The 27269-nt window shown below is 35.7% G+C and overlaps 2 protein-coding genes across 8 annotated transcripts; one reads left to right on the forward strand and one right to left on the reverse strand.

The window, feature by feature from the left end:
* Positions 1 to 14054: 14054 nt before the first annotated feature.
* Positions 14055 to 21510, forward strand: LOC120089416 (protein DETOXIFICATION 46, chloroplastic-like). Of its 4 annotated transcripts, none has more exons than XR_016523803.1 (15): positions 14084 to 14582; positions 14900 to 14994; positions 15701 to 15809; positions 15973 to 16028; positions 16224 to 16279; positions 16777 to 16915; positions 17015 to 17152; positions 17223 to 17291; positions 17403 to 17513; positions 18133 to 18261; positions 18662 to 18739; positions 18826 to 18891; positions 20163 to 20234; positions 20936 to 20998; positions 21081 to 21510. XR_016523803.1 is itself a non-coding variant. In XM_039046874.2 (14 exons), the coding sequence occupies exons 1-14, from the start codon at positions 14162 to 14164 to the stop codon at positions 21180 to 21182; spliced, it is 1638 nt and encodes a 545-aa protein (XP_038902802.1). In that variant the 5' UTR covers positions 14055 to 14161; the 3' UTR covers positions 21183 to 21510. The 4 variants fall into 4 exon arrangements, 2 of the variants coding, with proteins under 2 accessions (XP_038902802.1, XP_090161888.1); XR_016523802.1 differs by having other exon boundaries at positions 18831 to 18891; XM_039046874.2 differs by lacking the exon at positions 18826 to 18891 and having other exon boundaries at positions 14055 to 14582.
* Positions 21511 to 22299: 789 nt separating this feature from the next.
* On the reverse strand, positions 22300 to 26997 carry XK-1 (xylulose kinase-1). 4 transcript variants are annotated; one of them, XM_039046315.2, is made up of 9 exons: positions 26809 to 26997; positions 26393 to 26592; positions 25303 to 25442; positions 24962 to 25214; positions 24730 to 24862; positions 23940 to 24028; positions 23160 to 23437; positions 22983 to 23052; positions 22300 to 22677 (listed from the first exon to the last, which is right to left on the reverse strand). In XM_039046315.2, the coding sequence occupies exons 1-9, from the start codon at positions 26885 to 26887 to the stop codon at positions 22474 to 22476; spliced, it is 1446 nt and encodes a 481-aa protein (XP_038902243.1). In that variant the 5' UTR covers positions 26888 to 26997; the 3' UTR covers positions 22300 to 22473. The 4 variants fall into 4 exon arrangements, with proteins under 4 accessions (XP_038902243.1, XP_038902244.1, XP_090161889.1 ...); XM_039046316.2 differs by having other exon boundaries at positions 26393 to 26642; positions 26809 to 26996; XM_090305763.1 differs by having other exon boundaries at positions 25303 to 25446; positions 26393 to 26642; positions 26809 to 26987.
* Between the last annotated feature and the right edge of the window lie 272 nt (positions 26998 to 27269).

Below are 27269 nucleotides of genomic sequence, written 5' to 3' on the forward strand. Positions count from 1 at the left end.
CTTGGTATTGACCTACCCAAACATCATCCTTTAGGGGGACACTCCCAGGGTGCCTCGAGGCCAAGGATATATCTCATGGTGTGAACATAAAGGGAGAAATGTGAAGAGGTTTAAGTGAAGTATCATATACCTTAAGTACCTCCCACTGAATGTTCTACTTAGGGGTTCATTAACTTAGATCATCCGGCTACTGATTTTATCTAAGTGTGTTTAATTTGCTAAACAAAAACTCTTGTCTTTGAAATTAAACAAGTTTAAGTCAAGTATCATTAAACTTTTTAATGGACTATCCTCAAATTTGCATGCATGCATCAAATCTATCTAATTCACCTTTCCAGGTAGAGGTGTTCCGTTTCCGTCAGCTTAAGTACTCCAGCCTAGACAGAACCCACCTTAGATAAAAGGTCCCTTATATTTGCTACATATTTAATCTTTTATTAGTCAATTTAATCCTATTAAACTTATTAAAATATTAAACCTTAGGTTGCTAATCTCATTAGAACCGTACTCTTAGGTCTATCTCTATCAAGTTTTAAAACTCTTTTGAAAACATGATTCAAGCCAAAGTTCACAGGCATGCCTTTCTTATTGATTTTAGTTCTAATTTCCCTTATAACACTTATAAACGAAACAACCAAAATCATTCATATTCTATGCATAACTAGGTATTTATTGAAGGAACTCTTATTCAAGAGTACCTATGAGTAGAAGCGAATCTTTCTAATTCATTGTGACAGAATTACAACATATACATTCAAACATACTAATATGCATTCATAATACTAAAGAGATCAAGAGATCATACCAGATGAAGATTTCTTCTTAACAGTGAGTCTAAAACCCAACTGTTTACCTCGAACAATCACCACTCGGACAGAAGGAAATGGAGAAGACACCACCACTTAGAGCCCTCAATATTCTTGGAGTGAGAATCCAAAGTGTGGGCTATGTTCGGATTTGGTAGAGGGAAGGAGGAAGAGAGACTGTACACAACGATCAAGCAAGTGGGAGATAAGGTCGTCTATTGCATAGACAAGATGCTTGATCGTTTAGGTGAAGTATACGATCGTGTAGGAAAAAGTAAGCGATCGTCTAAACAATCGTGTAGGAAAGGGTAAGCAATGGTATAAAGGATCGAGTAGGAAAAGGGTGAGCGATAGTCTAAGCGATCGCGTATACAATCGTTTAGTTAATAGCACGCGAAGATGTAATCGGTAAGCGATCGCTTAGCAATATCGTATATGTAAGCGATCGTGCAGGCACTGTCGTATAGGCACTAATTTTCTAAACGATGACACTCTCTTTAACACAATGTCCGCGCCTCTATGCTAAACACACCGTCAGCTATTTATGCATCTCAAAGTGATCTTTCAAAACGCTCATTCGTTATTTAGAACAGAAGAGACGCCGTTCCATTTCCTTTATAACTGTCCATTGAATGTGATCTCATCATATTCATAACATATAAAATTAATATCATATATTAATTATAATATTTTCCTCTACTAGATATAAATCATATTTATATCCAATTTCCTCTAGATTATTGTATCTCATACATAAAGTTAATTATATCATATTTAATTAACTCGTTCAATTATATCATATATAATCGAACTCCCTCTTGTCAATTTGAACATTTCAAGCTGACCCAAAAACTGACCTAAAAACTGACTCTCAATTTGTATCCAAGCTACCAAAGGGACCTTATAGACCTATGGCTCGAAGCTCCAACGGTACGTGAATAGTTGACTAAACTCTTTAGTCACGATATCTACCATCTGTTAACTGCCAGGAATTCCACTAAAGACTAACAGTTGAACTCTTCGAGGTCAAGTCTTATACAAACTCTTTGTATAGGATGCCCCCGCTCGCATGTCTACTACACGAATGATCAGGATCAGACCATCTGTGACAAGTCACAACATTTGTAACAATTCCACAAAGCAGGCCACGTCCATAATGTTACCAGGATAAGGTGTCCCTCCTATATCCATATACTACAGACTATTTTTGTTGTCACTTAAGACATGATCCACTTGTATGTCATTACATACATGCTTAAGTTACATAAAGACAACCAGGGATATTAAGTTTATTGGTTTGTGGTAAAATAAAAAACATCTAAATGTGCAAAGTCAAGTAGTGAAGTAAATATAATTTATATTATACATCACAAGTGTCTGTACAAAGTTGTTTACAAACTACAGGACACGAGACTTTAGGGCACAAATCCTAACAATCTCCCACTTATCCTAAAGTGAAGTGGGGAGTACAAGTAAACATGTACAAAACAATAAACTAGGGCATAAAAACCCAGTGCAACAAAATCTCCCACTTGCCCTAGTCCAGCCGCGGGTGGTCCTGTAGACCCATGCTCTGAAGGTGACCCTCAAACATTGTAGTCGTGAGAGCCTTCATAAATAGATCAACAATGTTTTGATCAAAGCCATACGATTTGATCGCAGCATCAAACCAAATATTCCAAGATCGAGACGCCTATTTCACCCATAAATGGACTGATTCAGTTTGAAAACTTTTTGCTCTTGACTTTGGGCAACGAGTCCTTCGAGTTGCACCATGTAAATGGCCTCCTCAAGATTGCCATTCAGAAAAGCCATCTGGACGTTCATTTGCCAAATCTCATAATTATAATAAGTTGTAGTGGACAAGAGGATGCATATTGACTTTAACATGGCAACATGTGAGAAAGTCTCCTCATAGTCGACTCCCTCCACCTGGGTATAACCCTTTGCCATAAGTCGAGTCTTGAAGGTTTGCACATTCCCATCAGCACCTCTTTGTGCTTATAGATCCATTTACAACCTATAGGTCTTACCCCATCAGGCTGATCTACAAGATCCCATACCGAGTTGAAGTACATCGACTCCATCACGAGATTCATGGCTTTGACCCATTCATCCCGATCAACATCCTCCATTGCCTTTTTATAGGACAACGGATCATCAACGTTGCCATCTGTCACCATAGCTAGGATTTCTGTGAAACCCAAATAGCGATCAGGCGGATTTGTAACCCTCCCACTGCGTCGAGGTTCCCTCAACTCTTGAGGTGGAACCGACCTACCAGATGAACTATCATCAACAATTCTAGTGGATGAAGCAGGTTCTTCAACAACTCTTGTTGAAGTTTCAGTAATTTCTTTGGAAAGCTCACTTAACACGACTTTACTACGTGGCCGGTGCTCCTTGATATGATTCTCCTCCAGGAAAGTAGCATTCGTGGAAACAAACACCTTGTTTTTGGACGGATCATAAAAGTAACCTCCTCGTGTACCTTTGGGGTAGCCTACACAGAGGCATAACCTCGATCGTGATTCCAACTTCTTGGAATTTGCTTCAAGCACATGTTTTGGGCAACCCCATATGCGGAAGTGACATAAACTAGCTTTACGCCTGTTCCACAACTCCAGAGGTGTTCTTGCAACACTCTTAGAAGGAACACAGTTGAGAATGTATACCGTAGTCTCCACTACGAAACCCAAAATGAGTACGGTAAGGAAGTGTAACTCATTATCAAACGAACCATGTCCAATAAGGTTCTGTTTCTCCTCTCTGCTACACCATTTTGCTGAGGTGTACCTGGTGCCGAGAGTTGGGAAACAATTCCATGTTCTAATAAATAGTCTTAGAACTCAGAATCCAAAAACTCTCCACCTCGATCTGATCGAAGTGTTTTTATTCGTCTATCCAAAGCATTCTCAACTTCGGCCTTAAATAATTTGAACTTTTCAAAAGATTCAGACTTTCGTTGCATCAGATAGATATACCCATATCTCGAGTAATCATTAGTAAAACTGATAAAGTACTTATAGACTCCTCAAGCTCGCACATTCATAGGACCACGAAGGTCAGAATGTACTAATTCAAGAGGCTCTTTGGCTCGATAACCTTTTCTAGTAAAAGGTCGTTTAGTCATCTTACCTTCAAGGCAAGATTTGCACACTGGTAAAGAATTTTCCTCTAACTCGCTTAGAAGGCCATTCTTCACCAATCTCTCAATCCTACTGAGATTGATGTGCCCTAATTGAAGGTGCCAAAGTCGGGCATTTTCTTTTGGAGAGACTCATTGCGTTTAGATTGAGTTATGATAGATTTAAACATCTCTATGTTATGGAGGGAACTTAAGGCTAAAGGTCTTAGCACATACAAGTTATTTTCCAGTTTAGCTGTACAAATTTCAAACACCATCCTTACGAATAAATGCTTTATTCAATTTAAAAGAAATAGTGTAATTTTATTGTAATAGACACTTTACAGAAATAAGGTTCCTTTTTAGTTCAGGAACTACAGAGACATCTTTTAATATAAGAAACCTATTCTGTGAAGTAAACTGGATGTCTTCCACTGCCACAGCTGAGATGACGTGCTCGGTACCTACTTGCAATGTCATCTCACCAGCCTCCAATTTTCGCTAGGATCTAATCCCCTGAAAAGAAGAACATATATGATTAGTGGCACCCGAATCTACTATCCAAGCAAAATCATCATTCTCCACTAAACAAGTTTCTAATACAAGCAAATCATATTTACCTTTGTCTACCTTGGCCTTAGCCTTGGCAGCCTTCTTTTCCTTTAGATAACGAGGACAATTCCTCTTCCAGTGTCCGTTCTAGTTACAGTGGAAACATTTTCCTTTTTCAACCGGCGGTAGACGCTTCTTCTGGGCGACAGGTGGCGGGTTAGCAGGCGCATTTCCTTTCACTTTACCACCCTTCTTCTTCTTCCCCTTTCCAGAGTTAGAAGTTGAAGGTGCAAACATTATTCTTGAGGTCGAACCTTGATAGAACTTTTTAGAGGACGAGACAACATTTGTTTCACCTCTCTTTTTCTTCTTACTTTTCAGCATGGATTGGTAAGTCTGCAACTCGTTGAGGAGAGTGATAATGGAGTAGTCCACTTTGTTAAGAATCATATTGCTAACAAAGTGGAGGAAGCTCTCTGGCAATGAATGTAGGATAATGCTAACCTGACTGCACTCATTGATTTTAGATTCATTCATCTCCATCACGTTAAAGTGGACTATCATATTTAGCACGTGTTCACGAACAGAGGTGCCTTCAACCATTTTGGAGCTGAAGACGTGTTTCAGAGCCTCATACTTAAGTTGTCCAGACGACTGTCGACTCCATGATCTCACGAGCCGAGACCATGGACTCGTGTTTCTTAGCCAACACGTCACTAAGGCTGGCCAGAATATAGGCTTAGGCCTTCTCGTTTTCCAGTGTCCAACGCTCGTACGTCATCCGAACATTTTGAGTAGCGTCCTGAGGTGGAATAGGAGGACATTCCTCCATAAGGAAAAACTTCAGATCCTCGATGATGAGTATCGTCGTGAGTATATGTTTCCAACTTGAATAGTCTAGGCTATTCAGTTTTTCGGCGCTAAGTAAATTTATAGTGGCTAATGACATTAAAAATCGTTGCCGAAAAAAATGAATAACCTTTTATAAGACTTTGCAAAAACTACATTTTTTTAATTAACCAATTAATTTTTAGCAAAACAGATTCCAAGTACCCTAATTGAAAAGACTTCTGTTTTGCAATGATGCCCCAGCGAGGCAGGATAAACGTCACCGGTGGGGTGATCGGATGTTCCTTCACTGGGATGAGACATTCTCAACCATTAGGCAGAACCAACTCTTGGAACTAAACCTAATAGCCACCATTTATTCAGTCAAGAATAGTTAACCCTTAACAATTTTGCTTAAGTGTAACCCCTCATTTTCGGCCCCAGAGTCCCACCCTAATGCGCTCATCGTAGGGAAAAAAGCATATTAGGACAAGAGACTAAGTAACCTTATCCTCTTACAGGAGATCAAATAAAGAAACACGCAAAACAACCATCCTATAGGGGGACACACCCAGGGTGCCACGAGGCGATGTGCATAAACTTTATTCAATCTAACGAGAGAGACCGAGGGATATATTGTCGCACTTCTCACTCCCACTTACTATGAACACTCTCTCCATCCACCTTGATATTTACCTACCCAAACACCAGGGGACACGCCAAAGGTGCCTCGAGGCTGAGGGTAGATCTCACGGTGTGGACTATGAGGGAGAAACGCGAGAGGTGAAAATGAAGCATCAAATGCCCCTAGAACCTCCCACTGAATGTTCTACCTAGGGGTTTATTAACCTAGACAATCTGACTACAGATGATGATCTAAGTCATTTATTAAGTTTGCTTAAAAACAACTTTTGTCTTTGAAATTAAAAAAAAAAAAAAACAAATCCAAGTAGTCACATTAAACTCTTTAATGGACTGGCCTTAATTTGCATGCATGCATCAAATCTATCTAAATTACCTTTCCAGGTAGGTTCCCAGGTAGGGTGTTCCGTTGCCGTCATCTTAAATACCCCAACCTAGACAGAACCTGCCTTCAACAAAAGGTCTATTATAGATAGACTTGCTACATATTTATCTTTTACTAATTATTTTAGTTCTAATTTCATTTTATGACCATTTATAAAATAAACAACTAAAACACTCATCCCACATAACGAAGTATTTATAACGCTTATAAATATAAAGTTAAATAAATAAAGCATACATAAATATAACCCTTATATTAAATGATGCATGAGCATGCACTTATGTAAATTAAATCATGCTTCACTAAATCATAATACTTATAATAAAGAGAATATGCATAACCTAAGGTGGGATTTATCTATATGTGCATACCATATGACATATTAAAAACATACATCACATGTAATAAATAAAAGATTAATGGATCGGGATGAGACTTTACAAAAATCGGAATGAAATAACCTTATCTATTACATTTTTCATCGACCAAACCGGTTCACAGGTGAATCGGGTCCCAGGCGGACTCCATCGTGTAGTAAACGCTATAGGCAGACGATCGTCCAACACGCACTAGGCGATAGAAGCAAAATTAAACGATTGCGTAGACGACAATGAGGCTGCGAAGCCTGATCGTCTATGCGACGTTTAACGCGGCGACAGGTAAACGGTTTACCTTGCATTACTTAGCGATCATTTAGTCAGTTACTAAGCGATGAAGCTTGCTGACCTAAATGATCGTCTAGACGATTCGATACTCAGTGATCGCGTAACCGATCGTCGACACGATGCTATCAACCCTTGATCGCTTACCCGATCGTCTACACAATACGATCATCAGTGATCCATACCCTATCGTCTGCACGATGCGATCAACAACGATCCCGTACCTCATCGTTTGCACGATACATCAGCCCTTGATCGTCTCCTTTCTTGAAGAACTGCAATGCTTGCTCCGATTTTCTTCATGAACAACTCCAATCTCAAACAGACTTTGAATACAGACTCAATAATGATTATTAATGCCTAAAAACGCAGGGGCCTTTACAAACAACCGCAAATGTAAAAGAATTAAATCAAACCGAGGCTAGCATCCATGAAACCATCCATAAATCCGCACATCCATAGCAATTTAACGATTAAACAGTGTAGAAATGCACCCACAAAGAACGTATTTGCAATTCTTTTGCAGCGATGAATTGGAATATCAGAAAACTAAGTGCTCTGATACGAAATGAAGGAACTCTTATTTAAGAGTACCTACGAGCGGAAGTGAATCTTTCCAATTCATTGTGATAGAATTACCACATATACATTCAAAACATACTGATATGCATTCATAATGCTAAAGAGAACAAGAGATCGTATCAGATGAAGATTTCTTCTTCACAGCGAGTCTAAAACCCAACTGTCTACCTCAAAAAATCACCACTCGGACAAAAGGAAACGGAGAAGACACCACCACATAGAGCCCTCGATATTCTTGGAGTGAGAATCCAAAGTGTTGTCTTTGTTCAAATTTGATAGAGGGAAAGAGGAAGAGAGACCGTACACAACGATCAAGCAAGTGGGAGATGAGGTCGTCTATCGCATAGACAAGATGCTTGATCATTTAGGTGAAGTATACGATCGTATAGGAAAAAGTAAGCGATTGTCTAAATGATCGTGTAGGAAAGGCTAAACGATCATATAAACAATCATGTAGGAAAAGGGTGAGCGATCGTGTATGAAAAAACTAAGCGATCGTCTATCGATTGTTTAGTAAATATCAGGAGCTAAACGATCGCTTAGGAAAAAGGTAAATGATCATTTAGTTAATAGCGCGTGAAGGTGTAATCGGTAAGCGATCGCTTAGCAATATCGTATATGTAAGCGATCATGTAGGCACTATCGTATAGGCACTGATTTTCTAAACGATGACACTCTCTTTAACACAATGTCCGCGCCTTCATGCTCAACACACTGTCAACTATTTATGCATCTCAAAGTGATCTTTCAATACACTCATCCGTTATTTAGAATAGAAGAGACACCATCCCATTTCCTTTATAACCATTCAATGAATGTGATCTCATCATATTCATAATATATAAATTAATATCATATATTAATTATAATATTTTTCTCTACTAGATATAAATCATATTTATATCCAATTTCCTCCAAATTAATGTATTTCATACATAAAGTTAATTATATCATATTTAATTAACTCATTCAATTATATCATATATAATCGAACTCCCTCTTGTCAATTTGAACATTTCAAACTAACCCAAAAACTGACTCTCAACTTGTATCTAAGCTACCAAGGAGACCTTATGGACCTATGGCTCGAAGCTCCAACGGTACTTGAATAGCTGACTAAACTCTTTAGTCACGAATCCACCATCCATTAACTGCCAGACATTCCACTAAAGATTGACAGTTGAACTCTTCTTGCCATAGATATATTTCTATGTCCATTGGATATAACCAATCATCAGTACGATGACCCTTCACAGATGCTCGTAATTACAACAGGCCAATTTACTATTTTGCCCCTGTAATTACATCTTCCTCCTTAAGTACCATTGATCCCTCTAATGAACAATACAACATAGTCATACTATGTGTGAACACCTCTCGGGCCATAAGAAGATGCGTGGCGCCACATCGTTCAAGCCCCGGGATCAGCTCTTAAGAGAGCAATCTATCTACTTACCCCTACTTTGGGAAAGGAGTGAACTCCATCTTATGAAGCTGAGTTCCTAACTCCCAAATCAAACGAATCCTAAAATGGTAGGTTTGAGTTGGCGCTTTGGCTACTCGCACCCATGAAAATCAAATGACCGCCTTCAATGGCAAGAGTTCCTAACTCACTCAGGATTGAGGTCATGTTACCTATGGTCATCCTAGTGAAGTGAAGTCTCAGTCATGAACGGAGTTATATGACAAGACATTAACACTTCGAGGTCAAGTCTTATACAAACTCTTTATATAGGACGCCCCCGCTCGCATGTTCACTACACGCATGATTAGGATCAGACCAGATGTGACAAGTCACAACATTTGTAACAATTACACAAAGCAGGTCACGTCCGTAGTGTTACCAGGATAAGGTTTCCCTCTTATATCCATATACTACAGACTATTTTTGTTGTCACTTAAGACATGATCCACTTATATGTCACTACATACATGCTTAAGTTACATAAAGACAACCAGGGATATTAAGTTTATTGGTTTGTGGTAAAATAAAAAACATCTAAATGTGTAAAGTCAAGTAGTGAAGTAAATATCATTTATATTATACAACATAAGTGTTTGTACAAAGTTGTTTACAAACTACAGGACACGAGACTTTAGGGCACAAACCGCAACATTTATAACTCTTATAAATTTAACCTATGTGTCATGTTTCATGTTTCATGCAATGTCCATTTATTACTATATATAACTCTTATATACTTGTAATGAACTAAGCATACATGCTTCCATACACTTATACTATAACATTTATAACAAAAGGATGATGCATGAATATGCTTAATGCATGCATAAATATAACTCTTATATTATATGATGCATGAGTATACTCTTGAAGTAATTTAAATCATGCAAACTACTATATCATAACACTTACAATTTAGAGATGATGCATGACCAATGCATAAGTTAAGGTGGGATTTAAACTATATGGCATATTATATGACATATAATAAAACATACATCTTATATACATTCATAAAACTAATGGACCGGGATGATTAACCTCAAAATCGGAAATTAAATTCTATCTAATACATAAAACCATCGAGCAAACCGGTTCACAAGCGAACCGGGTCTTGAACCACCTGCGCGAAGTCTTCCCTGATCGTTTAGTAAGTCGGATGAGTAACCACGATCGCTTAGCTACGATCGTGTACCATTTACAATGCGATGAATCCCATATATATATTTTGCGAAAACACAACTTTCAGAATTAAGAGAACATAATGAAGGGATCGAATCCCAATGCTAGAGTGTGTGAGTGTCGGTGCCAATGAATTTCAAATTTTCAAAATCAAGGAAAAAACAGAGAAGATATAAAAGATACATGATAAACATTCTAAAACATGCATTTACAGGGGAAGAAATCTTACCTTTGAAGACCGCCTTCAACGAAAATCCTTCCTGTACGAACTCTCACAAACTCCAAACCTCTTCCTCGATCAAAATCAAGAAACCACTACTTGGCAACCTTGCTAACCTCTAGCAAGACTAGATTGTGGGATCCGTATTTTGGAAGAACAAAAGGGAATAGAAAGTCTTTGCAGAAAAATCTCTCTGTAAAGTTAGATGAGAGATTTTTTTTAGAGAGTAATTTTGCAAAGAGATTCTCTTCTTCAAAAATGGATGATCCCTCACCAAAATGTAAAACTATTTTTACATTTGAAAAGAAAGAGGGAGAGTTACATTAACTCCCCATTCAACCTCCATCCATTACTCCCATGCCATTAGAGAGTTAACGTAAAATTAAATTAAATAAAAAATAAATTAAATCATATTTAATTCAAATTTTAATTTAATTAAAATATTCCAATTATTTAATTAAATAAATAATTATTTAATTATTTAAATATCTCATATTACATAATACTTTATTTGAATCATATGCAAATAAACATCTCCCATATAACCTATAGTGGTTTTAATATGAATCATGTTCATATTAATTTTAACTTATTGTTTTTATATGAATCTTATTCGTATAATTACTATTTGAATCTTATTCAAATATTTATCTCTTTTATATTATTTAGTTTAATGTTGAATCATATTCAAAATTTAATTTTATTTATAATGCAACCATATATATTATGTTAGTTGCATCTCATACAATTAATTTACATTCCCTAATATAATTTGAACAATTCAAATTATTCCAAAATTAATTAATCCTTGTTTTACACTTAATAAGCTAGCAAGGGACCTTATGAACTTACAGATTAGAAGCTCCAATGATTCAAGACTAACTAATTAAACTCTTTAATTATGTTAATCAAAATTTATTAACTGCGGGTCACTCCGTTAAAGACCAAGAACTACACTCTTCACACTATAGATATATTTCTTTGTTCATTGATATAACTAATTATCAGTAAGTCAACCCTTCATGAATTGCTCGTAATTATAGCAGGGTCAAATTATCATTTTATCCCTGTAGTTTACCTCTTACTCCTTAAGTACCATTGATTCCTTTAATGAACAATCAGTTTATAGTTCAACTATAAACTAAATCCCTCTCGGGCTAATGAGAGGGCCAGGCCTCATTGTTCACGACCCAAAACTAGTTCAATTCATCTACTTAACCTAAAATGGGAAGGAGTAAACTCCATCTTGTGTAGCTATGTTCCTAACTCCCTACTTGGACAAATATCCAAAATGGTAGGCTTATTGAGTTGGCGATTCGGGTCAATCTCATCCATATAAATCAAAGAATTGCCCTTATAAACAAGAGTCCATAACTCACTCAGAATTGAGATCGAGTTACTTATGGTCATCCTATGAAATGTTAATCTCTTCAATCAACGGTGTTATAAAGATAGATTAATCATTTTGTAGTCTGGTTTTATACAAACTCTTTGTATAGAATACCTCCACTGACATGTCTCTACATGAATAATTTGGATCACAAAGATAAGGCGTCCAACCTTATCCATATACTACAGACCATTCAGGTTATTACTTAAACATGATTTACCAGTATGTTTACCACATACTATTCAAATTACATAAAATAACCTTGGGTCTTAGTTTATTAAATTGAGTTATGCACAAATAAAATAACTCTTTATTTTATTAATTAAACAATTTATTTATATAAGATTACAAACTACGAGATCCATAAGATTTAGGACACTAATCCCAACAGAGAAATCAACATTTTTAAATAAATTTGGAAACAAGCGTCTAAGATAGAAAAAATTTGGATGTCCTAACCTACGATGCCAAAGCAAGAGTTATTCATGAACGGTAATAAAATTGATGCTCCTAAGACCCTGAGGTTTTTTATTTCTGGAAAAACTTGCATCGAAGTAATAAAGATCATTAAGCATTCTAGCGCTTCCAATTATCCTTCCTGAATCCTAATACCGAGGAGATTAAAAGAAAGTAACACGACAATTAGAATCTTTACAAAGTTTACTGATAGATCAAAGATTACAAGGCAATTTAGGAACATAAAGAATAGACTGTAAAAAAATAGAATAAATCAATTTAATAGTTCACTTGCCTACAATAGAAGAGAAACTACCATAGACAACTCTTATTTATTTTTTTTTTATTTTCATAAGAAACCGAATACGAATCAAATTGATGAGATGATTTACATAGATAAATTATTACAAGAAAAGACATGAGAAGTTATCTATTTGTGCCAATGAAACACAAGGATTACCAGATGATGCATTGTTTCGTAACTATTGTGATAGTTGATGAATTTGCTCCATTCTAAAGTGTCACAAAAACCACAAAAAAAGTAATGAGACATTACGGTTCTTGCTTGATAAAAGAAGAACCGAACAGAAGAAAACCAAACCAACTGAACCAAGTTAAACCAAAACTGAATGAACTACTTTTTTATATGTATATATAATGAATGGATCCATTGGTAATACGACAAACCTTCTAAATCGTGTAGACCACAATTATGGCAACCGACTCGGGTTAGACGGAATCGATGGCACATCTAAGGTCCAATGATCTGGTCCATATTGGAGTTATGACACCCACGAACGAACGATGCAACGACCGAACGGACAAACACATGAACTTCTAATTAAAGCTCGCGCAAATAGAATGAGAAAAAAGGGAGATCTAACCCACACACAAGTGCCACTACTGAGCAACAACGACAAGGAAGAAGCACGACTACCTGGTAGTCCCGTGGCTATAAATGGGGTGTTCTTGCAGCTAGGGTTCGTTCTTTCTTTCTTTCTTTCTTGACATAAACTTTTATGATTTTGTTATTGGACCACCTAAAAAACACATACCAATATAGATAATTTTCTTCATTTATATACTCATGATCACTCTATTTCTATATGATGTAGGAATTTGTTTGAACTTCTTGCATTCATGACCGTTATTGAGCTAAAACAAAGTTGCATTAAAGAAGATATGATATTTGCAATTGCATAAGGCTAAAGCAAAGAAGAATAAGAATAAAACAATGCCTTCATGCAATTGCACATGAGTGCCTGTGCGACCGCACAGACATGCATCAAGCATGAATTAATTTATAGACATTTTTTTCCATGCATTGTGTATATTGTTAAAAAAAAGAAAGATAATAAATTGACATTTTTTTTAAAAAAAAGATTAAAATAGACTCAAAACGAGTTAAAATGTTGACTATAGAAAAAGACAAATAAGTCAAAAAGTAGGTAATGCACTTTTATGGATAATAATTAAGTCTAATAACATTTTTAAAGAATTGTGAAAATAGTAAAATCTAAGTGATAGACTTTATCGTTGATATAGACTCCAATATTGCTATCATTGATAAACCGTAATAACGATATGATCTATCATAAATAGGCTTCAAAAATAAAATATAAATTTTACTTTTCTTTTTATTGGACTACATTATAAATATTTTAGATCTCATAATTATCTCTAGAAGAGAGAGAGAAACATTTAAAAAAAAAAAACCCTAGAAATAAAAGAACGACCAGGAATCGTCCACGTGGCTTCACGTCTTTGAACATTCAACTTCATCGTCTTCCTCATGACTGTTTCCTAATTTTCCTCCCTCTGTATTTCGGAGCTCAACTTCGCTCCCAATTCTCAGGCGCCAAAAATGCCTTTCAAAATCTTCCATTGTTCTTCTTCACCCATTCCTCGAATCCATTACCCTAATATTCTCAGACCATTCTCTCCCTCTTCCTTTCCCTTAACCCATCAATCTCTCTCCTCCCCCACCATTTCCTTTCCTTCCTGTTCCTCCCCTTTTCCGATTCATTTCTCGTCGCCGCTTCGCCGCCGACTCCCCGTTCCTCGCGTCGATATTGAGAGCGAAATTGGCATTGAAGTACAAGAAAATGAACAATTATTGGGGACTGGAGGAGAAGAATTGGGGAACCAAGGGTTGTTGAGTCAAATGAAGGAGATTGTAACGTTTACTGGGCCTGCTATTGGATTGTGGATTTGTGGACCATTGATGAGTCTCATTGACACTGCGGTTATTGGCCAGGGAAGCGCCGTTGAGCTTGCTGCTTTAGGTATTTTTTTCGTTAATTTCATTTTTCTTTTGCTTCTCTATGATTCTCGTGAAGAGCAAGAAGTTAATAGATTGGAAGGTATGAGTTGATTCTCGTTAATGGATTGAGAAAACAATAGGTTCTTACTGCTTACTTCCAATCTATTGAATACAATTCAACCGGCCACGATGATTTGAGCTGGTTACTTATTTAGAAGTCTAAAAACTATGTTAGATGTCAATTTTCCAGATTCAAACTTTAATGTATATCTGGTGGTGGGTGGGGACTGTGAGTTTTAATTTTTTGAACTTCATTTGTTTGAAACTTTTGACTGGCAGGCCCAGCGACAGTTTTATGTGATTATACGAGCTATGTGTTCATGTTTCTTAGTATTGCAACTTCAAACATGGTAGCCACAGCCCTTGCCAAACAGGTTTGACCCATTATGGAAGAACTTTGAGAAATGGTTAGAAATAACCTAAAAAAGTATTCATCTTTTACAATTAGCACCTTTTTGCAATTCATATTTCATTATAATAGTTTTTCTCAGTCCTTGGTCAAAATTGATCCTGAGATTCGATTCAAATAAAACTTCAACTTCTTTTCATCACACATCTAAGCTATCAAAACTTTTAGGCTCTCAATGGAATCTCGGTCAAGATGATGACGGGATTGTATGTTATTTTTTTGAAAAGGAAACAAGATGACAGGATTGTATGTAGTAACCCACATCAGAAAATCAAGAAGAAGAACTATGAACTCACCACCACCATTTTTGAGAAAGGGCTCAATTCAAGAAACAGCATTAGGAGTTGGGTCAGTTGTGTTTTGAAGAAGACTATGTAAGATTTGGGGTAGATTACATTAATCCTAACCTTCTTCCCTGTCAAGATTCTACTGAGAAAGTCCAGAAAAGTCGATAGTTTGGATGTGTGATGAAAAGAAGTCAACTTTTTATTCGAATCTCGGGATCAATCTCCGCCGGGAAGTACTAAGAAAAACTATTATAATGAATTACCGAAAAAAGGAGCTCATTGTGAAAGAAACTTTTTAGAGTTATTCTGACCATTTCCCAAGAACTTTTTAATACAAATATGGAGTAATTGTGCTGCATTTCTTGACTAGAAGGGTTGTTGCAGGATAAAAACGAAGTGCAGCATCACATATCTGTATTGCTGTTTGTTGGGCTGATGTCTGGCTTCTTGATGCTCCTAATTACCAAACTATTGGGTTCAGCATCGCTAACTGGTACTCAACGTCTACGTTATTGCTTAGTTAAATGAAGAATCCGTTAGTTTCATCAATTTTATGAACTATTTTTTTAAGTTCTTCACCACGTAGACAGGTAGAACTTTTTGTCTCCTAAAAGTTGGAGGAATAACGTTACCAGGATGTTATTGAAAATTTTCAGCTTTTGTGGGGACAAAGAATGCAGACATCATACCTGCAGCAAACACGTACATTCAGGTTTGAACTTGGTATCTATATTCAAAAGGTGCAATAGGAGTTTGTTCAGTTTTTTAGGAATTGATCATTTTACTTTCATTGGGGCCTGTCTACGTGATATTGGATTTTTTTTTCCCCGAATCTTTATGTTTCCTTTTCATTAGTGCAATAGAATCATTATGACTTTAAGTTGAACATAATCCTTTTCGTTGGTAGATTCGAGGTTTGGCATGGCCCGCAATTCTTACTGGCTGGGTCGCTCAAAGTGCAAGGTTCCTATTACTAGATCCATGCCAATGCTCCATCTACTTTTCCTGTCATGGCTTTGGTCTGTCTGTTTTATGATTGCTGTTGGCATATGAAACCATGGGCTTGCTTGCTTTGTCATCCTTGCATTGAATTTGAAAGTGAAAGAAGTAAAAAACTGATATCCTTTCAAAGCTATTGGTTTGCCTACTGGTTTTATTCATGAGTTTGACATCTTGTCCAATGTAGGTTTTAGACCTGATGCCCTTACAATTGTGGTTTATTTCATAAGTTTTGTCAGTGAACTTGAGCACAGATTGCAATGAGGTGTTCAATTATTTTCTTAATTGAACCGGGGTAAATCCCATACATTGTTCACAACATTGTCGAAATATTTTCATAAGCTTTCAGATGAGGTGCCAAAAGTGAAATAGTATAAAACACCGTTTGTGCACAGCTCCCGATAACTCCACCAGTTGCTTGATAATTCACCAAATTTATTAACTTCCAATATTTTCTTTAGTCTTGGCATGAAAGATTCTTGGGGACCTTTGAAAGCTTTGGCAGTTGCGAGTATTGTAAATGGTATAGGTGATGTGGTCCTATGCATGTTTTTAGGATATGGTATTGCTGGTGCTGCATGGGCAACTATGGCATCACAGGTATGCTTCTTTCTATTTATGTTAATGTGCCTACCTTCACTGCATTTGTACTCGTTCATACCTCAAAACGATCTCATTTGTCCCCTGCATGGTTTTTAGGTTATTGCAGCTTATATGATGATAGAAACACTGAATAAGAAAGGATATAATGGATATTCTCTATTGGTTCCCTCATCTGGTGAATTCTTGTCAATACTTGGACTTGCTGCTCCTGTATTTCTAACAATGATGTCAAAGGTTCTATTTTATAAACTTTTTTACATTCATCTGTTTTTCTTTAAATGTCTAAGATTATTTTTTCTTTTAGGTGGTTTTTTATTCTCTCCTCATTTATTATGCTACATCTATGGGCACACACACCATGGCTGCTCATCAGGTTATGTTACTTGGTTCTTTTCATTGTTATCTTCCTATGCAAGTATGCCTCTTCCTTTTCCATTAAAAGTCATTGGCCATGTCAAATTGATGTCTTGTCATGTAATTTCAGGTCATGATTCAAACATTTTGTATGTGTACCGTATGGGGTGAACCTCTTTCTCAAACTGCTCAGTCATTTATGCCTGGATTGATAAATGGAGTGAATCGTAGTTTGGACAAGGTGAGAATTGCAATTTCTAATGATATGCCTATTTATTTTTCTGATAATTTTGGTTGCATGGTACTATAGCAGTTACACCAATTTCATGTAGCTTAAAACAGTTCCTGTTAGGTATCCAAACTTCCTGCACACAGAAATACACAAACATTTCTAAAAAGGACACCTAAACACCACCAAAACAGGGGATATCAGTCTCCCTGTGTTCTACTATTATATATCAACAAGAACTACAAAAGTTCAATGATCAACAAGCCAAAATATCACAAGATCAGAGTAAATACTAGAATATGGAAACTAGCATGAAAACAAAAATAATCAGTTGGCTATTCGAGAGAGCCGTCTCTCCCCAAATGACCTCTCACTCCCAAAACATCCCCCCAAATGTACAATATTCTTCCGCTGGCCCCCCCTAACTTTCTGCTTGTCGAGTTCCCTTCTTGCCCTTCTTTCTTTCATACAGTTTCATAATTGGAGGTCTCATACATAGTTATGGATACTCATAATTATTAGAAACTTCCTTGCATTGACACTCAGTCAAGCAACGGTGGGTAGTTTATGGCTGTAGAGCCTACAATGGACAGTCATTGTATTTATTGTGGAAATCCTTTATATTGTGTAGGCTTGGATGTTGCTAAAGTCACTCTTGATCATAGGAGCTATATTTGGCTTGGTATTAGGGACTATTGGAACATCAGTTCCTTGGTTGTTCCCCAATCTCTTCACACCCGAAGAGAAGATTATTCAGGAGGTCAGTTATTAATATATATATACCCTGCCATTTCAATCTATTCTGTTCTTCCCTCCCCCCATTTTTATGACAAACAATGGCATTATTGCCACAGATAAGTTTTCGAAGTTCAGATTGTTCTATTTCTTGAGATTTTGCATGAGAAAATGTGTTTTATTTGTAGGCTCAAACTACATTTAGAATTCCATCTTCAACTGATGACCACTCGGAGGCCATTCAAAGTCTTTTGAACGTTGTCTAATTGATATGTATATCAATTCAAGTTTATTTTTAACAATGTAAAAATTAAAATGGTGGTTGTTATTTAATCACAATGTGGTCCTATTTTATCTCAATAATTATGATGGTAAAAATATCTCATGGTGTTAAGGATTATGTTTTCTGTTTATTGTACATGCAGATGCATAAAGTGTTAATTCCATATTTCTTGGCGCTAGTCATAACACCTCCGACTCATAGCTTAGAGGGGACATTATTGGTATGTTTGCTCGCAACCCATAACGATTTTTCTGAAGTTTTTTTTTTTACTGAGTTGTACGTTCACTTGTTTTTCTTATTGCATAGAAAAGATGAATCCTCTCTTGTAAGTCGTAACTGATTTTTCTACATGCAGATTCATACCCATATCTGGTAAATTATTCACTCCTCTTTAATTTTATATCAAAACTCTTTACCGATAGTTAATAACCTAAAAAGCACAAACATTGACACGCCAACATGTCGATTTCTAAAATAGTAGGACACGACACATTATTATTATTAAGCTACCGGGTGGTTCGATCACCGGTGCCCTTGGTTGTTGAGTTTTGGCGAAACAAAAAGAGAAAGGAAAGAATATTTGGGTTTAAACTTTTGAGGATGGATGAACAAGTGGCTAGTGTGTTTTGAGGATGAAAACGCCAGTGGGCAAGTGCTAAAAACCCCCCCGACCCCTTAAGTGGGTGTTTGGGATGCTAAGTTGAGTTGTGAAGCATGAAGTTAATATGTTGGAGTCAGAAGTTTGTTTAGGGTGGAGAGTTATGAAGATGGAGTTATTTGATAAATGTGAAATCTTCAATAATGAACACTATTGGAGTTTGTGAAGTTGAGTTATTTAACATTGACGTATGAAGTTGATGGGCAAAACACCCCTAAAGATTGAAAGAAAAACGGGTTGGACCTTAATGACCTGACAAAACCATCGTTTTTATAATTTTTTAAAAAAGAAGAAAAATAGCAGTCGCATGTCCCAATGTATCCTCCATGTGGATCTAGTATGCCGAAAAATAAAAATATTATTGTTACCATTACAGATATTGTTATATTGTAACAATAGAAGAATTATGAATCTATCACAATTACTGTTATCGTTACAGATATCGTTACCGATTGACCCTCAACGGCAACGGTAACGGTAAGGATAATGGTAAGAAGACAATGGTACCGGCCAATGCAAAGTAAATAGCCTCAATCACAATCAAATTATGTTTGCAAAATGCTTAAGTAAACGTGATCAAAAGCAATCTAACTAAGTTTGCGATTGAGGATCATTATGATTGATTCATCAATGGAATCCTGTTATGGTTATACCAATTTTGATAATGGATTGGTAAACATGACCTTAATTCAATAGGAAATGTAAACTTTCTAGTTGCATGGATGCAACTTTACATAAGGGGTAGAACAATTCATCACGACTCAGAAAATCTTCAAATATACTTCAGGGGTAGAAAATAAACAAAAAATACCTAGTTTTGTGACTAAAATGTTCTCCGTTGTTTGCTCAATGTTTTGGCGCACTTCATTAACATCGTCTTATTCTACAAAATTTAGTTCTGTGCTGTAATCAATGAAAGAGAACTTCCATTGAAGTTAGATTTTATGCTTATGGGGGATTGACTTCAACCTCTTCATTCTCGCAGGCTGGACGAGACCTTAAATATATTAGTTTGTCAATGACTGCATGCCTTTCTCTTGGTGCCCTTGTATTGCTGGTAATGTTTCATCTCCAAAGTGTATATTTCGAAGTATTATAAAATTGTTAAAATCACTTTTGTCAGAGAGAGAAAATCACTTTGAAACATGCTTTTAATTACTCAAAATCAATTTAATATTTAATTTCACACTTTTAAATGTTCATCAAAATTGGTTTTTGATAAATTAAAAGCATGTTTAATGATTTTAAAAACGACAAAAGTGATTTAACGGTTTTGGAATCACACCTAAACATATTAGAATCACTTGTGTCATTTTCAAAATCACTTGGAAAATGTATTTAATCGTTCAAAATCAATATTGATAGTATGAAAAATGTGTTTAAAAATGTAAAATTAAATATTGGGGGCTTGTTTGGATTGAGTAGAGAAAAAAAATGTTTTTCAAGAGTCATTTTTATTTAAATTCTCTTGATAAAAATTGTTTAAAATAAACTTTGAAAGTATTTCAAAATCTTTTTTGAGTGGTTGCCAAACATTTCAATTTTTTTCCAAAATGTTTTTTTTTAAATTAAACACTTGAAAAGTTAAACTAAACGAACCCTAAACTGATTTTGAATGATTAAAGGTTTGTTTCAAAGTGATTTTGAAAACGACAAAAGTGGTTTTAACAATTTCAAAATCACTCCCAAACATGATAGTTTCACAACTTTTCCCATCCTATTCCTTCCTTTCTGCTTTAACTTTGGTACTTCTTCCAGGTTATTAGCAGTAGAGGTTATGGTTTGACAGGCTGCTGGTATGCCTTGGTTGGATTCCAATGGGTAAGAATAAGATATCCCCTACTTTGCTTATGTATAGATAGATAGCTCTTCTCACCTTCTAGAATCACTTTCGTTTGCGTAGGCTCGGTTTCTTACCGCTCTTCGACGCATCCTCTCACCTGATGGAATACTTCACAGCAGTGACCTAAGCCAGTATAAACTAGAAAAGCAAAAAGCTGCATAGGTTAACAGTTCATGGGAGCTGGTGTTAACATTATTTGATAGTTTTTCGATGACTTTGCCATCCGAGTTCGATAAAGGAATGAATCTAAACTGAAAGGTTGTGTTCGCATAAGAAGCATACAATTTTGCCAGAAACTTTTGAAGGTTCTGCTCCTGAATGAAAGGTAAAACTGAAAGTAGAACAAAACTTTGTCTGTTGTGAAGCTCTCTCTTGTGCATCACAAAAGAGTGTTGTATTTTAGGTTGCTTTTTCTGTCATAATTCATAAATTCTCAACTGTAATTGGAGTTCATATTATAATATTAATAAAAAAAATTGTGTCTCATTAAGATTTTGTTTTTAGTTTTCTGTTTTTTCCAAAATTATGATTTTCATCTTTGTTAAAGAAGCACTTGACTTTCTAATCAAATTCTGAAAACAAAAACATGTTTTTGAAAACTACTTTTTTAGTTTTTGAAACTTGGCTAGTAGAAATTGGATAACAAGACATAGAAACGTATGGGTTGGAGTATTGTTTACAAGCTTAATGTTAGAAAACAAAATAGTTATCAAATGTGATCGAATTTTGAACATTATTGGGATATATTGGTTTAACTTTTTTTGTTTGTTTGTTTTTTTTTTTGGGAGGGTGAGGGGGTGTTTAGAATTAGTTGAATAATATTTAAAATGGATTATCTAATGCTATGTTGGTAACCATTTAGTTTTTTTGTTTTTGTTTTTAAAAAATTAAACCTATAGACATTACTTTATCCTTCCTATTTCTTCATTTGTTATTTATCTTTTACTCTGGTTTAATAAACTAAGCCAATATTTGAAAATTGGAAAAAGAAAAGGTAGTTTTTAAAAAGTTGTTTTTGTTTTTGGAATTGAGTAAAACATTCAACCATTGTACTTAAGAAAAATGCAAGTCATTGTAAGAAATGAGGAAAAAATAAACTTAATTTTTAAAAATAAAAAACAAAAAATGAAATGGTTATCAAAGAGAGTAAGCAATTTAAAAAAACTTTACACTTTGCTTCATAATTCATGTTGATTCCAATGAATCTGAAATGAAATAATAGAATATAGATTGTTTAATTATCCATCAAAATGGCAAAACATCCGTATTTCTCTTGAGGTAGAGGTTTGAATTTCATCTCCATTTGTAATTTAATATTCTAAAAAATTGACAATTGATCACAATTAAGCAAGAAAGAAAGATTGATCAGGTTATGAAGCAAGAAAAAGGAAAAAAAGAAGGATTCCCTCAACATTTTAGCTTCAACAAATGTACAAGTACAAGTACAAAGCACTCATTGAATGGATGATTGGGCACCTCTTAAAGCCAACAGAGCAGCTCCATAGGCAGCCTCTGTCTGACTTGCCCGACTCACAGGCAAACCAAGAACTCTCTCTCGTATCTTCCTCCATTTCTCATTTTTGGATCCACCTCCTGCTGTGAACACTTCTTCAACTTCAGTTGCTCCTAGATCCTTCAATAACCCATAAGCCTTTCCCTGAATGTTTAAAATATACGCATTTTTTATGCTTCTAGTCATTAGATAACGTAGGATTCCATCTCAAAACTAATTGCATGTAGCTCATACATCTTATAAATATTATAGGGTCTCTTGATTTTTCTAATGTGGGATCCTTAACATGTTCCACAATTTTTGTTTTTGTATCAAATGTTTATTTGGCCTTTATATATTCTGATACATATATCTCATAAATATTATTTGGTCCCTTATTTTTTCCGATGGGGGATGCTTAACATAATCAAATGATTAGAGCTAAAGGACATTATGCTTTTTTCCCTTACCTCAATACGCGCAATAGATTCCAAAATTCCATGCAAATATTCGACATCATTTTCTGGCCGTGGATGTAATCTGCAGATGGAAACAAAGAAATCCACAAAGCAGAGTTCTCAAAGGAAGATGAAATCGTAACATAGCCAGGACTTGTAAATTCTTTAAGTGAAGCAGAAGGATGAAACCTGGGAGCCATTTGTGGGTCTGCCTCTGGAAATCTCTCTCCAATTGAAGTCAAGGGATAATAATCTAGAGGAGAACTTTTCATGGGATTGATTTGTTTGCTCAATTCTTCTAATTGCTCATCAGTAAAGATTTGCCTAAGAACAGCTCCTCCTGTGTTTGAAGCACCTCCAACGAGCCACATATTGTCAAGTCGGTGACTGTACACTCCAAACCGTGCATCATCAATCCTATTGGTACTCAATAGTTTGATGGCAAGCGTGGAGCCCAAGGAAGTGACCTAAACAGTAACAGCATTGTACAAGGGTGTGTAAAAATAATATTCCAGCCACAGCGACTCTTGTTAGAGTGTTTTCTTCCCCCTCTTTTTTCCCTTTCTTCTAAGAATTCGTGTCCAAAGATACTTTGAACGAACAGTTTCCACCGAATATTAACCTTGAAATGCATTACTTAACGAGAAAATAGGTTTAGAACAGGAGCTCATCAAAATCTGTTGGGCAAGTTAAACAAATTGTAATTCATTTTTGCTCATTTTTATAGTTAACATAACTCATAATCAAAACTCGTTGACTAAATAGTCAGACCTTGTTTGACAATCATTTCAATCCTACAATAACTATTTGGTTTTTGTTTTTTATTTTTATTTTTTGAAAATTCAACCGGCAAATACTACTCAAATTTTGGAAACTGGTGAGGGAATCCTTTTACCCAAGTGTGTGATAGAAACATTAGGAAAATAATTTGTCTACTCCAAGAAAAAGGAAATCATATAGCATCCTTACAGCTTGCCCTGGCAGGGTTGCACGTGCTGCAAGAAATGCAGCAATACTATCTGTGGTTCCTGTGCATGCAATGCAATCATTTGGAAATCCTGCACAAAGGTTCTAGTTAAACGTCAACTCTTTCAAAATGTCCAAAAACCTTTCACTAGAGGAACTCGAGATTTGCCTGTAATTATTTATGGATATGAGATGTAGCCTACACTTTACAAAGTGCTTGTATTCCTATTTATGTTATTTATGATTTTTGACCCTATAATTTGGAAGAGTGCACTATATATAAATACTCTAACTTTAGAGACATTCGTGTAATCTATAATCTGATATTTTCTTTCTAATAATAAAATTATTCTCTCATTGATTATGGACGTATTTAACATACTGTTAATGAATCCACGTAAATCTCCGTGTCAATTTTTCTACCATTTATGTTTCTATTTTCTTTGATTATCGATTCATGACACCTATAATAGAAGTTGGCCTTTGAAACAACAAACAAACATTAAACTTTTATAAGTCAATAAATTAACCATTAAAATTGTTATGTTATAATATAACCATTACAATTTTATATGTTAAATTTTCATAAAGAATCGATCTTTACTAGACAAGGCGTTCTTCCACTACAAATTATCCTCCTTTTATTCTCCCTTACATATACGAAAATTTCTTGTACTTGTTTGATTTCTGGAGGCAAACTTTTCATCTATCATAAGTGGCAAACTTCACGCAGTTTCACATTTTGGAAAGCAGAAAGTGATTGTACTTTTTAGAGTAAAAGATGGACAATTACCAAATTGTGATCTAATGTCCTCTTTCAAATATCCAATATAAGTTCCAGGAGCTTTGACGTGTGGTAAAAGTTGAGAATATGGTTGAACAAGAAGCCAGGGTGGGTAAGAGTCAATTTCAGGATCGTAGCCAACCTGTGATGCAGAAAGAAAAGCTTAATTAGCTATAGGCTATTCTAAAATGATCGTGATAACATAAGATACACTTAAGTGCAAAAAACTTATAAAGAGCACCTTTAAAGCATTATTATAATCTGAAACCCCAAGCTTTCCATGTAGAAACCACAATAACCAATCTGCTTGATGTAACAATGTAGCAGATTCTTTACTCGAGTCAGTACTGTTCCACCATGAAACCAGCTTGCATAAAGTAGATGACGCAGAGCAGACTGTATGGTTCACTGGAGCAACAGACTTCACCAATGGTAAGGCATCAGGACAACTCTCATTGTACAATAATGGCTTTGACAATGGCTGTCCTGTGTTGCTGCGCAAGTATAGGCTGCTTCAAATACAGACTTTACATGGAAGGAACAGAGTCTAATGAAGGGAAGAAATTTCTAAAGCATGTTGACCTGTCCACGATTAAGGTAGTTGCAGATGTGCCATCTATAGAAATTGATGCCACCAAATGACGATAACGATTTGGAACATCTTCAAGCAGTGAAAAAAGTGTTGTTTTCCACGATCTTGCCCAATCGATTGTTTCATGGTTCTTTCTAGACAACAGTAAAGTAACATCATTCCCAAGAACTGTATTCATGATGCAAATGAATGAAATCTACACTACATGAATTCCTTCTTTAACACAGTTGTTACAGACCAACAAAGTCAACCAGTACAGTCATTATGGAAACAAAATTTTCCTTGCAGTATCGGGAACTGCTTCCTTCTTAAGTATTCTCCATATTCACCAAGGTTGGATCAAACTATCTGGTTTGCCTCTCACTACTACGGTAGGAATAAGTAAAAAAATAATCAAGAAATTAAAAGAAAACAACAAAACTATGAAACATAAGAATTTATGTCAAAAACTCTAAACCAGAAGAAAAACCACTATGTGAAAAATTGTTACAATCATAAAGAATATTTCTCTCCCTGATCCCAAATATAAGAGCACTCTCTCAAAACTTTTATGCTACTCACTCTTTAATTTCACTTTCAAACTAGAGTTAGCACACCAAAACTTAAAGTGTTTCTAATTAGGACAATTTGAAACAAAAGTAATAGGGTTCTTTTATAGTTCTTAAAGTCCATTACTTCCTTCAATTTTTTCGATGTGAGACAACCATTCTTCTAATATTTTACCAAAAATCCAACAAGTGAGTCATCCAACTCCATAGACAAAGACGAAATGGGATACAGGACATCTCACATCAATCTTCTCCTCTTTCGAAGCAATCTTCACTTGCCAAGATTCCAAATAGTTAATTCATAATTGATCACATTTTACTGTTATCACATCGATGTCCCTTCCCCACCAAATAACTCTAGAACACACATAGACCAATTTACGCAAACCTCTATTAAAAACCTTTATATAGGCTGAGTTTAGCTCATCCATCAACTAATTGAAAACAAAAATTCACCTGATATGAAAACCCTAAAAATATAAACAAAACTTCAAAATGATCATCATGATTCGTAACTTCTGTACTCATGTACCTTATAAAGCGGATACTCCCTCTTTCCCTCCGCACAAACATCCCCTTCCTTGTCAATGAGCGCAAATCTTGCGCCAGAGGTACCAAAATCCATACCGAGGTAAAGCCGGTTCCCTGATTGAGGAGACACCACGTTGGTTTCAACACTCATTGTTGTCCTTCTTCGTTTTCTTGGACTTTGATTCCGCGAAATCCAAATCCCTGACGCGTGAAGATCATACGCATTGATGAATTTGAGCTCATCCACTTAGCTTCAAAATGCAATTGTAATTAACATGAAATCAACATACAATTACGGCGAGAAGAAGACTTTGAACGATCAGAACAGAACATTGCTCAGATATAATTCGTTATTAAAATATAACATAACAATACTACAAAAAAATCATACAGTATAGAGAGAAAGAAAGAGAGAACCATGTTTAGAGGGCGAGTATGATGTTGATGGAAGCAAGAACAAATTTTCAGCAGGAGAACGAAGATTGGAAGGAAGCATAATTCTGTGAAGTTTTCCAGTTTCTGAATTCAGCCGTGTATCTAATCGGATGAGAGGGAATTGAGCCTCTCAATCCTCAGCTCGTGGATTTATTATTATTATTATTATTATTTTTGTAAAAAAATTATTTATCTTTATTATTAGTGTTGGTGGTGTGGGAAACTCGCATAGGTCGCTCCTCTTCTGACCCACATCTCGGGTCGAAGTACTTTGTTGGAGCTAATCAGCAAGAGTACTCGGTATCGAGTCGACCGTGTCTAATAGTACACTAATTATTTAGCTCGACTAATTACAGAGAGTATTGCTTACCCCCTCGAGGATGATGGTGTGAACTATTTATAAGGTTCATCCTCTAACTCCCCTTTAGGGATATGTCCAATGT

Source organism: Benincasa hispida, chromosome 10 (assembly GCF_027475165.1).
Source record: "Benincasa hispida cultivar pf3 chromosome 10, pf3_genome.v1.1, whole genome shotgun sequence".
NCBI classification, from domain to species: domain Eukaryota; kingdom Viridiplantae; phylum Streptophyta; class Magnoliopsida; order Cucurbitales; family Cucurbitaceae; genus Benincasa; species Benincasa hispida.